The sequence below is a fragment of the Sander lucioperca genome, chromosome 20, assembly GCF_008315115.2.
Source record: "Sander lucioperca isolate FBNREF2018 chromosome 20, SLUC_FBN_1.2, whole genome shotgun sequence".
NCBI lineage: Eukaryota > Metazoa > Chordata > Actinopteri > Perciformes > Percidae > Sander > Sander lucioperca.
In genome coordinates, this window is record NC_050192.1 from 10,067,744 (window position 1) to 10,086,614 (window position 18,871).

The window sequence follows — 18,871 nt, forward strand, 5'->3', positions numbered from 1 at the left end:
ACTAAGGCAAGTTATAAAACATAACACACACATATATATATATATATATATATATATATATATATATATATATATATATATATATATATATATATATATATATATTATTTGTCTGTTGTACAAGTAGACAAAAGTAATGACAGAAATAAGAAGAGGAAACTAGTTTTACTGGCTGAATCGTGGCATTACTAAAATTCTACATGCTATTACTATTAATATATAACCGCTTCTTTAGTTTTATAGGTATCAGGTCATTAACTGGGGTGATGAGAAAATAGTAATTCTGACCTGCTGGTGGCGCTAGATGAAAGGTCAGGGAATTACAAAAGTTAATTGGAATACATTTCAGGGCATTTCAATAAAAGGTTAAGATATTAAAATGCTGCTCCAGAGCCATGTATCAAGTGTAGCTAAAAATGAGTTAAATGCAAAATAATAATAGTCATCCAGACAGACTAGTATCGTTAATAGTCAGGTAGTTAAACATGAGCATCTGTACTAACATGTACAGTAGTATTACAACAGTTCTGATTTGGCGTGAAGAGAAATTGGTGCAGCCTGCCAACATGTATTTGCTTTGTGTGCATAATATGTTTGTGTTGGAGAAACTGCTTGGTTCTGCAATTAATATCATACTAACACCTTGTACAAGAGACACAAGCACTCTGGGGTTTCTCACACACATGCACGCACGCACGCTCTGAGGTTGACCTGTGACAGAGTCCATATGGACTCCCAGCAGTCTGTCAGTCCTTTTCCTGCTTCTCCTGGCCCGTTGATCACTCCCTCTCACATCCCTCCACATTCTCTCTCACCCCTCCCCTTTACATGGCCAGGTGTTATACGGTCCCAGGGGAGCACAGATGGATGGCCTTTCACAGCACAAATGTGTGTAAAAAGCAATACATACCAATTCAAAACTAATTCCATATTCTTAAAAGTATTACACATTCAATGCTGTGAGCCCTTCCTAAAAATGCACACTAACATTTCCCCATGATTTTCCATAACAGCTTTGCAGTTATCAAAACTGCAACCGAACCTAAACAACACAGATTTTTTTCCTGCAACAGTTTATCAATCAAAATCCAAAAAGACACTGAAACCACAACCACTAACGTTTTAAAATGTAATAAAAGAATGCTCCTTAATGAATTTGTTGATGCTGTTACAGACAACTGTATATAATTCAAATACTACAAAGAACATTTTAAAGTGGTTGTCATTGTCCAGTAAAATGGATTTCAGTTTCTATTGCAGCTGAGCTAGCCTCTTTTATTCTTTTACCTGTAGGCTGTGTTGCAGATTTCCTTGTACTCTTTGAGCTTGTCGCAGACCATCTCAAGGAACTGGTTGGAGTAGGCACTCAGGTCTTGCATTAGACTCATTAGATCCTGGATGGACTTCTCCACTACCACCGTGCTCTGGAGAGAGAAACCGGAGGAGGGCAATGAGCATTTGTTTTGGTTTTTTATTTAGATATGAAAATGTAGAATTTTCAAGGAGAAAAACAGACAAAGTAAGAGACATAAAAAAACGGAGGATTGTATGCAAATTCTCAGTCAGATCCAGTCTGCTGCATTGTCATATATTAGCTCCAACTTCACTTGTCTATCTGTCACCTGTGGCTGTACTGACGACTGGTGCTGGAGAGCTTGTCAGAAGTTGTAACACTGTATTGCTGGAATGGATGATTCTTTGTGTGTAAATGAATCAGTGTGAGTGCACATATTTGTGTGTGCTTTAATCTTCTGTGTTGTGTGTGTGTGTTCTCAGGCTAAAAATGTGTGTGTGTGTGTGTGTGTGCATTTGTCACAGTGCACCCATCACCAGGAGCACCGGCAGGGCTGTGACAGCAGCCATTACAGATTAGCCACTCCTGCGTGACTAATAGCTGGCCCGGGAACAGCAGAGCAGGTTCATATCCCCAGACACACACACACACACACACACACACACACACACACACACACACACACACACACACACAGCAAACTTTTCAAAACATACACCTTTGAGCAATTTAAGAGCTGTTAAATGAGATTACAACTCAGTAGGTAGTGTGCCTGCTCCTAGCACTTAACCAATCTATCCTACAGTACATCTCCATTAATAGTGATAACTTTCTATTATAGCCTGGTGATAGCCTTGCCACTCACTCTGAAACCAGCTACGACTACGAAAACCACTACTGTGTGTGAAGCAGAGCAATCCCGCACAAAGATACACAGTGGATATAAAACAAAAATGGTAATGATCTGTAGTAGGTGTAAACAACTGCAGGAGTAGAAGGTATTGGCAACTAGAGGCTAGTACTTTAGTGCTGCCTGCCAGAACCAAGCAGAAAACAGCAACAACCAGATAATCTTTTTTTTATGAGTTCCATAATATTCAAGGCCAGTAGTAGTAGTTTCCAAAGTGTCTGAAAATACTGTAGGGGGCAGTGGTGACTGTAATTGATCATCAAAAAATATGGAGACCCCAGATGTGATAGAATGATATTAATATTAATAGCTCTTAGTGTGTTTCAGTTTCCCCCCCTCGCTCATTCTGTCACAAGCAGGCACGCACAAGCACACACACACACACACACACACACACACACACCACTGAGGGAAGTAATGATCCATAGCAGTGCCCCTGCCCATGGAGTGCTAACCAAGACCTTGTCTCTGCCAAGGGAGCACCCTTTACTGTCCATGCCTGACTCCCTGTCAGGAAGAAATACATAGACCCTGCAGGAGGGCTAGCAGCTAGTGTAGCTCTAGCAGCAGCTACCACCACATCTTAGTGTAGGCTGGGGGTACTGTAAACCACTTCAATAACATGGTTAAAAAAAAGCACTGGCAATGACGACACTGAAAATTTATGTTACCGTGACAAGGGTAATAATACAGTGATAATAATATGCTACTTTCTTTGATCCCTAAACGAAAATTAAATTTTTTCACTTGCCTACTCCAGAGAGGTCAGGTTGTCAGGTCAGCACCGCTAAGGCTGAAAGGGATTCAGTGGGTGGCTCAGGTAAACTTCAGCATATAAAATAAATGTAAGTAAGTAATAATAAGTATAATTTATTTATATAGCGCTTTTCACAGATAAAAAAAAAATCACAAAATGCTTTACATAAAACAAACAATATGATACACATTAAAACAAACATGGAGTCCATTACAGTGGACTGTTTTTATGAACCATTTGACTTTGTAAGACTTAGATTATTTAGATCATCAAACCGGATTAATTTAGAACGTACACAGCAACAATCCTTCTCGGAAAACTGGACTTCTGTAACAGCAAAAATGATAAGGTTACATCAAAGAAGGCAGAAAGCGAAAGGTGAGGGACATTCGTCGGATCTTCTGGTGGCACCGGAGCAATCCCCTAAATGAATCGTCGTTGATATATAGACTACAGTATACAAAAAAATCCATAAGAAAAGTAAAAGAAAAGCAAGATTTGGAAATGTAGAGATAATAATAATAATAATAATAATAATAATAATAATAATAATAATAATAATGTTATTGTCAAAAAGCGCATGTGTTGTCAGAATTATAACAGTGGTCCTCCATTCTTGCTGCCTCGACTTTGACGACATTGAGCTCCATGCTGTAGCAGGCCCAGCCAGTGAATGGAGAAGAGTAAACAATGGATGCCCGATCCATTACTCCTGCTCTAACAAATGCTCTTGCGCTCAGGTCCCTTGTCTAATTCTGCTCATTTAACACAGCCATTTGTCTTAGGCAGCAGAAATCATTAAAAAGTAATCAAGGGACAGATTGAGAATGGGAGGGCTGAGAGAGAGTGAGGGAGAGTGGTAGAGAGAGAGCCTGTTCCGCTACATCTCCTCTATCTTACTTGACCGTTACATAGGAGACAACATCCACTGTGGAGGCTTCTCTGTCTTTGTCTAGCTTACTCTCCCTATCTCTTTCATGTTTCAAGCTAAAAGGCCAACACACTGCACTACCATGTGAAAACAACCATATTTCTCTTGTAATTCTACTTCACATTATTGCATTCGCCCTGAAACTGAGCTTGGTTGCACTTTGATTCCACTCTTTTACAATATTACAACGTAAAAGCATGGGCGTCAGAGAAAATTAGACTTACGCCTTGCAAATGGATCTTAAAATTTGCTGGGGTAAACTGCTGTTGTTTAGAGTGAAATGAAGGCCATGGCCATAGTGGTCTAATGACAGCAACAAGACAGTCCTAGCACTCAGAGTGGCGCCTCAGCGGAAAAAGCTGCTAATGCACGGTCATCACTACGGAAACCACGCTGAGCTAGTGCTGAAAGTAGTTATTTCCTTTGATGGAATGAGTAAAAAGCAAGATGCAGGGAATGGCATGTATACAGTATGGGTGCAGGGATGTAATTGCTAAACTCCTGTGTTGCTGTATCCTGCTCGCCAAATTAGAAGTGTTATCCTGAGATATAAAGGAAGGTACAAAGAGAAAGTGCATTTTATTTACTCAAGCTCATTTGCACTATCTAAGAGCATGTTGTGTGTGAATGGCAGTTTGTTTCATGGGGTTTCTGTGATGCGTTCTTTAAGCTGTTGAAGTGGAGTAGGGACTTGAGGGCTTCAGGTTTGAACCGGAAACGGATCATTGGGTTTTCCCCATTAAAATAGAGGGGTGCCTCTCAAGGCTGTCCGGGGGTCAGAGTGTTTAACCCCATGCTCTTTGCCATTTCACTCACACCCTGACCTCAAACCGCTGACTCGTGTAATGCCTATGCCATGCCATTCACATGACTGACCGAGGGTTGCCAAAATAATACATACTCAGCAGTGCGTATACACAACTGCACACACCCACACAAACAAGAACACATGCAAAGATAACCTCTGTCTCTCCCCTTTCTCTCTAACACACACACACAGGCTGTCCCTCTCCTGGGTAAAGGGGGAGCTGGGCATGAGTGGGACATTGTCTTGACAGATCATTCATCAATGTCAGAGACAAGAAACACTCCCAAGACTCCCCTGACACACACCGGACGGCCCCCATGCTTGTGCCTGTTCAACCACAACACATGTTTCTTTGTATGTGTAGGCAGTGTGCTTTTTTTCCCACTGAAGTGTGTATAATGTCACCAAAACAAAAAGCTTGAGACTGTTGTCTAAAATCTAAATTAATCCGCTAAACTTTCTTATTTGACTTTTAATTGACTGATTTTACAGCTTTCAAGATTTGGACTGCGTTCCTCTGGACATTTAAATTAATGATTTCATGACAACACTCAAAGAACTGCTCAACATCCATTGTTTATTTGTACGCAGATTTGCATTCTAACACACAGACATCAGTTCTCCCCTGGAAATCACCAATAAAGAGCTGTCACCTCTTATCAAGTACAAGTAATCATCCCTCTGATGGACTGGCTGCAATAAATTATAACCTGCATATGTATTTATATAGCAAACTCATCATTTAATCAGTTTTGGGGTAAAAAATGAGGTATGCAAATTGAATCCAAGATGTCACTGTAGCTGGCTATCACTAAATGATCCATTGTTCCCAGTACGGCATTGAAACAAATTACTATGAAGTAAAGAGACATATACATAGCTTCTGGAGGGACAAAACTGAGTTATTATAGGAACACACCTTTTCTTTTACATCCCCCATTATCACTTCTCATGCAAAGCTTAATGCAGTTTGTAAAGTGTTCTAATTGAGAGATGAGGAGCAATATCACACTTGGCTGATTACAGATGGGCTTCCATATTACACACACCCTATTCACACCCACACAAAAAAAAACACAAATGCAGGGTGGAATATGGAGCTTTTCCATGTGCTAATCCTAGGAATCACCCAAGACTTCAGATTTGATTCAATACAAGAACCTAAAAGTCAAACTTATTAATCACTCCAATCCTCTGTGCTTCTGGTGGATGTAAGAGGAATGTCTTTGCCATTTCATATATTTATTTATCAATTTTTATTATCAATTATTCTGAATTATTAATCACACAAACTAAGTTAGGCCATCACTGGTTTGTGTGAGTGAATACAAGTCTGTATAAGAGAGTGAAAGAGAAATTATAATGCAGTTTAATGCGTTGTGTAAGGGGGGTATGTTCCTCTCTGTGTCCCATTAGAGCCCATAACGAGCCAATGTATTGGTGCACATGTCGTGCACATACAGACACATGTGCACAGACAGACACGTGCACAGACAAAAACCAGGCGTGTGCTCACAGCAACACAAAGCTTGTCATTTGCACATTCAGGGCATTAACTTGCTTCTTAAAATTCAAGCTGCAACTTTTATCAGGTGCCCGCAGCCAAAACCTTCCTTCCTACATTCTTCCAAACCAAAAGGCATGTTTGTGGTAGAGCTGACATTTCAACTTTTCTCTCTCTCTCTAACTCACTCAATCCAAAGGCAAAGATTATGTCTTGTTACACACAGAGACTCTGTCAGGGGTAGCACTGCATGGTGTGAACCTGTACTACCTTAGACTGCAGTTGGTGAGGCTGTTTTCTACACTTGTTTACTGTAAATGCTTCCTCTTTCACTACACACAAGACAATCACACACACACACACACACACACACACATATATAATGATATAAATATATAAACAGCATAAAAAACAAAGCTATGAAACATGGAACATAACCATGGCAGAGGCAGGTTGGAGGCCCAGGGCAGCAGGGCGCGAGCCTCAGGAGTGTATGTGTTTGGTGTGAGATAACCAGACGAATGTGGGTGGTGTGGGGATTGTTGCACCTTGAGCGGTGAGAAAAAAGGCAGAAGAGAAAAAAGGCTTTGAGGTGAGCTAGACTCAACAACAGTCTCGGAATTTATCAGGATTTTAGTCCATTTAGTAGAAAAAAGTAACTTCTTCTACAATATTGTACAGCAAGTAGCTTGTCAAAAAAGACCATTCCATATTGCAGTGCGTGACATATAGTGTTGTATGTATTATTTAAAGATTTGCTCTTGTAAACTTCCTACAGATGTAAAGATAAATCTAAAAAAACATTTGAAACTGGATCAATCTACAAAAACAACACTGAGTACAATTTAAAGTCAAAAATAGCATTTACCATTTGTAGCAAAAAGTTAATTGTTTTGGTGCACATGATTGGCCAGTGTAACTATAAGACTTTCCTTTTAAAGAGCATGGATGCTCTTTAGATTATAGATTACAATTATAATAATAATTAATTAAAACAAAAAAAACAAGAGAGCAATGAAAAGTCAGGAAACTTCTCCTTTCATCTCACAACAACCTCTTCTTGACCTTTGAAGAACATGAGAGTGGATCTGATCTGATCTGTTTGAGATACTAAACATCATCGCAGTTTAAGTAAGGCCAAGATGAGAACATATAATCAAAACCACCTGGAAACCACCATATTGCTTTAGTGATTACAACTCTTGGTAGTGAAGGAAACAGAGACTGGCGGGACTCATTTCAAATGTAGCCAAAATTGCTGCAAGTAAAAGTGGTATTTTTTTTATTGAGGTGCCTCATTCCTTGATAATTCTTAACGGCTGTAAAATTGTTGACTGGATGCTTAGGAACAATCCATTTCATGACAGATATGTAGTAGAGAGCTCCAGAAAACATTTGGACTAAATGGAAAAGCATTTAGATTATTTATTTTACGGTTAACAGACCTATTTTGGCAGAATTAAAATGGGTGTTGTGCAGTTTCGCTGAAATTCTGATTTCTTACGAATAAACATGGGAATATCTTTTGTTCCTGTTAGTGTTTGTGCTGTGTGACTATCTGTGTGTGGGTAGTGAATGTGTGTGCATGTGTGTATACAAACCACCCTAATACCCTCTTTCCTCTCTTCTTCTACTCCCAATCACAGGGCACGGCTGATGCAGCTAACAGGTGTATTGTGTTGTGATTGCGGTCTGTTGATGGGAGCAGCAGAGTGCCGAGAGTCTCCTAAATAAATAGAACCCCAATGCTCTAATCTGCACTGTGTGTGTGTGTGTGTGTGTGTGTGTGTGTGTGTGTGTGTGTGTGTGTGTGTGTGTGTGTGTGTGTGCGCACGTGCGCATGTGTGATGATGGGGTGTTTGTGGGGGCAGCAGGGAGCCAATCAACAGGAAGCGATCAGCCCCCCGCAAATAAACATTGCCTACACACATCATCACAAATAAAAAGGTCAGTGTCATTACAGTTTCTGGAAGTGGATGTGCGAGTGTGTGTGTATGCACAAGTAACACATGTATATGTGTGTACGCCTGTTTCCACCCTCCTCTCTCACAAAGCTACATATGAATATGAAATTTAAAAGGTCAACATCATTAGCAGGCCATTGGCAGCTGAACGTATCTGCAATACAGTCAGCGTTCTGGCAGCTGACGGAGAATGAATGATATCAGTCTTTATGAGGCTCCAGAACAAATTTTGTGTGCATACGAACACCCCAAAAGAGGCAAATACATGCACGTATGAAATAATGAATGCAGGGACACTTACTGCACACACACTTACAAAAGTAGTCTAGTTAGCGGCTATTGTTCGGAGAAACTGGAGGGACAAAGCTGAATGATACTGGAAAGAGAGGACTAATGTGTGTGTAATGTAATTATGGCTCTGGTGTGGTCTTGGCTGATGAAGTAAACAAGCAGGACACAAACAATCCGCAGTCATGGACCCCCTTTACAAACACAAGCGCACCATACCGGTGGGCATGCAGGTAGCTCGATACCGCTATCTTCTGGACAGAGAAATTAGGTTGCCTATTAGTTGTTTTGGTGAGTTTGTCTCATTGTGCTTGTGTGAAGCTGCATGTGCACATTGTGTGTATGCTTGTATGTTAGTGTGTCACAAAGTGAGCGTGTAAAGGGGACATCAGGGGGTTCCACTAAGATTAATGGAGCCAATCTCCAGAGCTATCCAGCAGAGTGACCATACCCTCCCTATCCTACTTTGGTCTTCTATTCTATTCCCGTTCTCTCTCTCTCCCCCTTTACCGTTTTCCCTCCGATCTAACTCTAATTAAATGAATCAATCAGTGGCAACACCAAAGCTGGACAGATAGCATTGCACTGCTAGAGCTGCCAGCGTATACATTGGTGTGCTACTACTGTATACTGCTGGAGTCTAGCCCATTAAGAAAAACAAGAACAAAATGGGCATAACTATGGTCACAATAGACTAAAGGTAGGAAAAAAACAGAAAGAAACATAAAGACGACGTAGATTCCTGGCTTGGTTGCCTTTCTACTTTCTTAAACACCACTGCTCCTCCAGAGACTTGTCAGCCCAGGTTATGCTATCACACAGACACATGAATAGACGTTAACCTTTCCCACTGAACTATATACTGTCCCAGTCAGCCCTTATCTCATGCTCCTAGTGGACAATATATAGCCAGCGTCAGGCTCATAATCATATAATTATATCAAAATGCTGGATTCGACACCGCTGTGGCATAGCGATAGGCAAATAATTGCCCATATCGATATTATTTATTAACCTAAGCCCAGACTGCATGGGTATTGCTTATTATGGGCTGTTTAAGCAAACCTAAGGCATGATATTCACCTTGACCCTTGTGCAGTATTTCCACAAACTCACATTTCTACTGGTGAGATATCACTTATCAAGGGTCAAAGAATTTATAGCATAAATGTATTTAATAATATGGGTCCACTCCAAAAGTTAGTGCTATGGAAATGCATTTATAAATATTCTCTTCATGGTGCAAGAGGGTAGCAAAAATAGACCAGGGTTAAAACTATTGCATAGCATACAGCAGAGGGTCAGAAAATAATATAAACTTTATGTAGCTATACATACATGTAAAAGCTGTGTAGCCATGAGTCTTTATATCTATGTGCACTGGCATATATGCATGTGCGCCTGGCTCTAAACTCCTCAGCTCTATTCCAGAATATACAAACCACACATGCTGAACGCTAAAGTCTTCCTCCAATTCGTCAAACTACTGCACACATCAGTAGTGTGTGCTTCAGTGGTTGCAGAGAGCAGATGTGCCTATCAAATGTGTTCCCCTATGGTTTTCCGTATATGGCTCCAGCCAAGGTGTATGAGAGACTGTGTTTAATGTGGTGTGGCAATATTGAGCTCTCTCCCGCTCGTCAACCACGGTGGCTCTGATGCCAGCGGTGTGTGTCTCCGTCTGATAACACCTGGCACAGAAAGTATCATGGCACTTAAAGGGACATACAGTAAATGTGCACACGAACATGCTCACACTCAAAATCCTGCATTGATTTGTGGATGTAAAGACACACAGTCACGCACAACCACATCTGCTCCATTATTGGAAACTCTAGCAACCATTATATAGTACTGTGACTATAATCTAATTATCCATTGCAGTCACAGAGTTGGTAGATTCACCACCTGGCTAGTTAGAATCTCCTGACATAAATTATGTTGTGCAAACCCCCCCTTTTAAAAGCCTACTTTGAGTATACTTTAATTCTCTATTTAGATTTATTTTGAGGCATCCATACAGAACTCACTGTTGTTTAATGTATGAATCACTTAACTGGCTACAGCCTAAATCTAGAAGGCAATTTCACTGGGTTAAGTTCATCTTTACATGTATTTATTTCAAATGTCCTTCCTACTTAACAGTTTTTGGTTCATGTAGAGTCCCATATCCACTCCGACATATGCAATATCCCTTTTTCTTTTTTCCCCGAATTCTCAAAGAAGTTGGGTGCAGATCATTCAAATATGAAGCTCCTTTCGATTGGAATAATCTCCTTGTTTCTCTGAGGTCTATCACCACTTACCGCTGCTTCAGGACATCTTTTTTTATGTTAATTTATTTGTGCTGAAGACAAACTGCTTCAATTGCTCTTTATTTTTGATGGAATTGATTTATTATCCGGGATATTATTGTATCTAATTTCTTTATGTTTATAAGCTGGGGGGTGTAGGTGAGAGAGGCTGAGCAAGCTGTCTGTATCTGTGTAGTTGTAGTTTATGTTTGTTATGTAATGCTGTTCTGTCTGTATGTGTTTTATAATTATGTATTTGTGTTTATAGGACCCCCTCGAAAATGAAATGCTACATATCAAGGGGCTATCCTTCCAATGAATTCCAATTCAAACTTTAATTTATACTTTTAGGTTAAAAAGGTGTCAACCCCTGTTATCGAAAGCTCTCATGACAACTAAATGAATAAAAAATACACACTGAGGAAGAGAGCAGTCTGTCATAACAGTGATACTGTGGATGAAGGCAATCAAAGAAAACAGTGGGAAGGCTCTCAAATTGGAGACCCAAAACACAACCACACACATGTAGCAAAACAGATTCGCATAGATACAAATACACACATGAATAAGTACCGAAAACACACACAAATGCCATCCTGACACTAGAATGTGAATGGCAGAAGAAGAGTGCCAGGCTCTTTTATTTAGCCCAATTAAAAAAGGCAAAAAGCCCAAACAAAAGGAGTGTTTTATTGCACTCCCCAATATCAGTAGTAAGGCTCATTAGCCACAGCAGCATAATTAGCAAGATGCTGCACTGCTCGTTAAGGAGGGGCCCGGGCCGTAAACAAACCCTGCTGAACTCCAAACGCCCACGGTCTCTCTCTCTGTAATGATCTGCCACCGCTGTTCCCTCCCTGTGAGAGAACCAGGCGCACAGACAGGAAGGCTCTGACAGAAACACACACACACACACACACACACACACACACACACACACACACACACACACACACACACACACACACACACACACACACACACGTCCGCTACACCAACACCCACAGCACAGACAAACTACCTCTCTAGGTAACTGTCTTTCTTGACAACTGCATGGACAAACACACACACATCACACAGTCAAGTCAAAAAATTACGTGTGCATGAGAAACGTACGTTTTTCCAATATTCTAGACAAAGAGAGCCATACTCCTCCAAAAATTCTGAATATTTGACAGCTGACATGTAGAAAATCATGCCAACTGTCTGGATCTTGACTTTGGCACGGCTGTAATCTTCAACCTGCCATGAGCCTGAGTTGAATAAGAAAGGCTGCCAAAATAAGCAAGATGAGCCTGTGGTTAAATGTGGTGCAATCAATGAGGCATTCAATTCAGTTCATTTTTGGGTTCAGTTTATAGAAAGTTGGTGGAGTTTATAGCTAAGTTTAACAGTTTTTATTTGGACTGTTTCTTAAGACAGATTTCTTTTAAATGTACAGCACTTAAACACAAAATAATTTCCCCCTGGGATTATTAAAGTATTTCTGATTCTGATCTGATTCTGACATTCAATTGCATTCACCTCAGTTGTATTGGGGTAGCAGCACATATTTCAGAGGTGGATATCTGAAAACATCAGCAAACAAAAAACAGAATCTGCTTTGTAATATACCAGTAGAAGAGAGGAAATGTTTTGTATGTAGTTGCATGTCAACTGACCATTTTCAAGGGAAATAATGATTCTCACATAGACACATACACAGACAAATATATTCTTGCAGCGTATAGAAAGACATCTCTAAAAAAAGAACAAGCAAAGCAAAGCTATATTCACAAGTCATGGTGTGTGTGTGTGTGTGTGTGTGTGTGTGTGTGTGTGTGTGTGTGTGTGTCATGAGTGAGCCAAAAACTCTATACTTCTCAGGGTAGGTCAGCTATCATAATCACATACTTGCTTTCTGTAGAAAATGGCCCTAGGACAGAGAGAATGTTGGATACAAGTGTGTGTGCGTATGTGAAGTTATATAACCACAGTTAGCTTCAACTACAAACTCAAAGATCAAGCACTATTTTAGCCACAATTATGATTCTGTGAGATTGGTGGCAGGGTGGGCATAATGGTCATAGAGAGGGTGAAAGTGTGTTTTTGTGTGTGCCTACCCCTGAACCAATTGAGATCACAGAAAACTGCAAGTGTACTCAAGAGAGCCCTCCTCAATTGAACAGAGGTACAAAGGGGAAATGAGTGCAGAACAAACAGGCAGTGTATTTTTTAAGCCTCTCTAACTGCTCACATGTGGGTATGTTACACACTTACAGTATGCTATCATGTGCAGAACTTGTGTCACCAAAAGTCAAAGGTTGTTCACAGTTTGAACTGTCAATTACATTTGTACAATCAATGTACAATCCAAAAGAAACGTGTGAAGCTTCTGGGGTCCAGTTTGTATTGAGTGGCCTCTTGATTAAACTGGGGTAAATGGTAAATGTGGTGTTGATTTGAACTGCCTTACTGTATATTGTACAGATGTTCATTATAATTAATTTCCCCCATGTAAGTATATATTTGGTGTCTTGAGTTTGTATATGCTGGATGTTCCTCACCTGCAGCAGGGGTCTCTGGACGCCCAGCACCTTCATGGTATCAGCGCTGGCAAGGATCTTCAAAGGGTCAGCTGCCTTGCTCACTGCCTCAATTTCCTTGTTGATCTCCGTTCGCACCTAATTGTTCAGTGACAAAGGTTTACATTATATGGGTCATTTTAAATGGAATAAAGCTAGAGTAATGAAGAACCTTAACTTTTGTGTTTTAAAAAATCTGCTTGTATTTTGTTATTTTTCTATGTGTTTTTTTAGTTCTGATTTGACATTTCCAGAAGGTGAAGACGACGTTCCCATCAGTGTAAACAAATGTCACTGTAATTCAAAGCAGTTCTTAATATTTCATAGAAAAACAATGCTCGGCTCCAGATGGCCTTCTGGGTAGCCACTTAATGGTTGAAATGTCTTGATAAACCCTTAGGGCCAAAGTCTGAGGATGCATTATGTAGCATTTACATTTATTTGACTAAAGCAGGTTTAAAACTAAACCAACAACGCATGAAAAGATGCAGAGGTGTTTTATGTTATGCAGGAATCTTTTTTTATGTTTCTATGAACCAGCACACAGGAAGCAAACCACCAGCTTGGGAATTAAAGTGTAGTTGGGTTTAAGTATTATAAGGATTAAGTAGTACAATGACCCCCCAGCACTAAGCCATGGTGTTATCTAGTTTTATCAATTTTGAGAAGGCCAACTGACTTTCAAGAACCCCACAATTGTATGAGAGGATTTCTTTTTATATCTTATATAGTACGAAAGGTGCCAGCTATTAAAGGTGCAGTAGGTAAGACTTATAAAACTAACCTTCTGTCATATTTGCTGAAACTGACCCTATGTTCCAGTAGAACAGGTAAGCAGGTAATTTAAAAAAAAAAAAAAATATGGCTCCTCTGCAGCCTGTAGTGTGATTTGCAAAAATCCACAGCTCCCTGTTCAGATGCACCAATCAGGGCAAGGGGGAGTGTCTAACTGCATGTCAATCACTGCTCATGCACACGCATTCATTCTCCCTTGTGGGGGGATGGACTTAGGAGACCGTTTTGGTCTTTAGCAGAAAGGGGGGAGGGACTGAGAAGTTGTTGATGTTAAAACATTTTGGCTAAGTCCTGGATCTTCCCAATCCTACCTACAGCACCTTTAACTAACAAGAACAGACTGTGACTTTCAATAACAAACTATACAAATATGTTTTTAACATAAAGTGAGTACCAGTCTGTTATTTAGTGTTACCAGTGTTTTTATTATGAAAAATGTTATTACCGCTGTTCAACTTAAGCATTGCTTTAAGTGCCGACATGCTCTGTCAGACAGTATACAAGGCATCAATTTGTCATGTCACTAACCTGGTTGAGGAAGAGGTCATTGATGTAGTAAGTGAGGAAGGCTCGGAGCTGGCACTGCTTGGCCTGACCTGGCCCCATGTTCATCTCTATCTCCTGAATGAACCTGCACAATCAAGACAAAGAAACATTTAGAACAGCTAGAATACCATAACACCAGCTGTGAGCGAAGGCTAATTCAAACACTAAAATGTTTGAAATGTTATCACAGGAGCAATGAGACACAGGCTTGTGACCAGCGACACAGTAACCTTGCATCAATGGGTCCAACAGCGCAGTGAAGGGTAAGATCTGTCGTGGGAACTCACTTTGGAAAGCTATGTATGACTCTCAAGGTGCTTTTAAACAAGGTAGTTAAAGTAAAAGTGCTCCAGTGGAGCTGCTCGTTTCCATTAGTGCAAGACTTTAGTTAAACTAACTCTCAGATGGGAGTGTGTGCAACAGTCATGAAAGTGTCCAGCTTATCTGTAAAGCAAAACGTAAACTATACAGTAGAGTAACTGCGAAAACCAGAGGTATTTGCAATGTTAATGATACAAAACGATCAGAGCATCAGTATGGCTGCTCTCTGAATTCCCCCAGAGAGCTGGTGTCTGGTTGGTCAGATAGGGTCAGACAGTAATGTATGGGTTGGTAGAGGCACATGCACACCTCGTTTGTCAGAGAATCATTGGTCACTAGCCTCATCTCACACACACCACAGGGCAAACCATGCAAGACCGAGTGCCTTCTCAAGCGCTCAGCACATATAAATGCACAAATAAATCAAATTCCTCACAACAAATTCTTTGACCTACAAGACCTATAATATATATGACCTAAACTTATAGAAGAGAGAGACGGAGAGAGAAAGTACAAAGAAAAGGAAAAATGTTATGAGAGAAAATAATGAAACACTAAGGACAGAAACTGAAAATAATACAGGAGTGAAACTACAAAGATGAGTCCAGACTGTGATTTAGTTGGACAAAGCCATTCATAACAAGCAGGAGGAAGACTCCATTGCTTGGAAACAGTGTGTGTGCTATTGTGCAGTGGGAGTCCGAACCAGGAGGCTGCAGCATTGCAGACAACCAGGGATGCACACCGTATATGCAGGAAGTATAAATCAGTGGAGGTGGATGATTGATTAGCGAAAGTTAAGCTTGTATGTATGTGCACATACAAACACATGCACGCACAGGGGCACACTTAAAAACACATGCAGACAAACGCACAAGGAGCACAAGCTGTAAGATAACACTACTCAGCATCTGTACTCAATTAGTCAGCAAGAGCTGAGGCAAGTGTGTGTGTGTGTGTGTGTGTGTGTGTGTGTGTGTGTGTGTGTGTGTGTGTTGGTATGTGCATCGTTGTGCGTCAGAGTGAGCAAGAGAGACAGAGTGAGCGAGGAACCTAAACCTATTCTAAATCCTTCATTGATTCCCATTGAAACCCCACCACAACAGAAAGTTAAGTAGGATAAACTCTTCTTAAACGCTCCTCCTTTACAAAAAAAAAATACAATTTCTGATGACAACTTCATTTACAAAAATTGATCTTAAGGACAAACGTTGCCAGTTTAAATATGCTTTGTGTTGTTCTGAGATCCATCTCGTGCTGTCATTATTGTCATTGTTTCAATACAAGCGTCAAGATGATGGATCTTCAAGTTAACGTGTGAGCACAGACGGATTTTTGTAGGCAGGGGTGATAACGTTTGAGTAATGTAGCAGAGACGAGGCAGTAAAACCGACAGCCATCTGGAGCCGAGCCACAGGCCCCTTCACGAGGATACTGAGCCCCTGGGTGTTTAGCCAAGGTAACTGGGCTAAAAGCACTGTTGGGGCCGGCAATTGTCATCAAAACCCAATAGCACATGTCAGCAAATTTACATTTTAGGAGTATTGGTTTGGTGAGCAAGATGACACACATTAAACAGAATTTTGTTTTGTGAGAGGATTCCGAAAAATCATTTGGAATGTAGTCGTAAAAGGCTGGTTAAAATGCACATGGACAAATAACACGGGGTAAAGCACAGCGGAGCTTAAAGATTTCCAAATGGATCCTGAAAGAATATCTCTCCCAGCTCATTACCATTACAACCACAGCTTCCAAATGTCTACCTCGCTGATGGCGTGACATACTGCATCGAGAATAACAGCTTCTCGTGAAGATGACGGTGGTGATAACAAATGTTAACACACACACACACACACACACACACACACAAACTTGTCTTAACTCCAAATGAATCACAAACCACCAAAGGCTGTACAAGGCCATTGCAGAAACTCGTACTCTGAGACGAACCTCTTACACAAAAACATGGTGAGGCAGTCTGACCTCTCACCAAGAATGACAGCCAGCCTCATTTGATCTCTCAAGGCTACTGAGCTCGATTTTAGATTGGTCTAAATTGACATATTCACCAGTTATCATGAGCTACTACTTGTCTGGCAGCAGTTCCCTCTATATTAGCAGCGGAAAAAAGTTTTCTGAAGTCTCTCTACATTAAATAGTCAATACTACATCAAGGCCAATTTAATAGTAGACAAATCCACAAATGGAAGGCCTTCAGTTACTTCAAATAAATAGTACTCATTCAAAGAATGCTTTCAATCCTTTCAAAAACTCAAAAATTCAGTAATGGTGTTCGCTTCAGCTTATGAGGCTGTTATAATTGGACCCAATTGACAATGTCAGTGTTATTGCCAGGTGATAACAAAACACACCAGTCAACCATATGGCAGCTTTACGCAGCAGAGGTGTCGGCCAAGTCGCAAAGGAGACGCAGTGGAAGCGCTGCAGAGACACAGCAGAACTACACAGTGTGGTCTCGCCCCTGTGTGTGATATTCTTAATAACCTTAAATAATCTGCTTATCTCGTACCCTCTCACACATTCACACAATTTCCAACTGGCCTGAAAATACTGTTGCAGACATTTGCACGCAGACTGGCATGCAGCAAAGGTTGTGATAGTAGGCGTCAATTACAAGAAGGTAATTAGAACTAGATCATTAAAAAGGACAAGACCAAGTGCTAATTGATTTACTGATTACAATAATGCGTGCTGCTGATCATAGTAACAATAAAATCATAAATAATGTGCTTCTGATCAAACTATTTGCTCAATGACACTAAAGCAGAGCGGATTCTTGACAATATGGAGCTTTTGTATAGGCCTGCTAGCAAAGGGACAAATCTGCAGGGACAAATCTGCCCTAACTGAACCATGTTTTTAGAACTTATCACATATTTAAGTTTAAATGCAGCAACTGGGATGTGTAATTAGAGCTAAAACAATTAGCTGATTACCTGATAAGTTGATTGACAGAACATCAATTTGGAAAACATTTTGATAATAGATTTATCTTTTAAAAGTGTTTCTTCGAACAAAAAATGGTACAATCACATTTAAGAAAACCTGGTCACAAAATGACAGACTCCTCATATTGGTGGTTAGGCATTATGTGTTTTCTGGGTGCCATTCCTTCTGTTGCTAAGGTTAGGTTTAGGAAATCAGATGATTATTTCTTGACCAGAGGAACAACAACTGCATTGATCAGGCAGACACAAAACATGGAATGAATCCATTTTTTCATCTAGAAGACTACAGACTGGCTTTACCTTCACTTGTCCATCCACTCTCTACTGTTCTCACAAGTGTCAAGAACTCATCACACACACTCTCAAAGACATGCATATACACAGACACAAGCACAAAAATACATACATACTCAGATTGATTTTTTTTTTTTTTTTTTTAATTCAGAGGGAGTTCGCCATAGCATCGCTGTCGCACTCCAAACCCAGTTTCTTAGCAGCAACTGCTGATGATTGCACTTGACAGCATGTAATTATCTGTCATTAGGAAACAGATGTCAGAGCCTAGGGTCTGGAGCTGAATAATTCTAGATGCCATGCCCTTTGTCTCAGTATGTACGTCGAGAAATAACATTCCTGAATGGCATAATGTATTTATAGGGATTTGGCTAATGAGTGAACCCACTGCATTCTCATGGCTCTCTGATTATTCAGAGAAAGCAACAGTTTGAATTTTTAAGATAGCTAAAACAGATTAGAATAGACAGGGACAAATATGTTCTATAGCAGCAGTTCTGAATTCATTTCCCACTGGAAACTAAACCTGAGGTAACAAATGCTTCTTTAAATGGAAAGGGTTGGGATCCCACCATCCATCTCTATCTGCAGCAGCGGCGTAATGATGCCGAAAGAGAAATGGGATAAAGACA

General features: G+C 40.3%; 1 protein-coding gene across 1 annotated transcript in view; it reads right to left on the reverse strand.

Moving 5' to 3' along the window:
• exoc4 (exocyst complex component 4) overlaps positions 1-18,871 on the reverse strand; it is a 118,384-nt gene that overhangs the window by 30,040 nt on the left and 69,473 nt on the right. The window contains exons 12-14 of the mRNA XM_031313356.2: positions 14,638-14,740; positions 13,297-13,413; positions 1,288-1,424 (exon numbers count right to left, since the gene is read on the reverse strand). Coding sequence (XP_031169216.1) covers positions 1,288-1,424; positions 13,297-13,413; positions 14,638-14,740 — 357 coding nt within the window. The remainder of the gene's footprint in view (positions 1-1,287; positions 1,425-13,296; positions 13,414-14,637; positions 14,741-18,871) is intronic.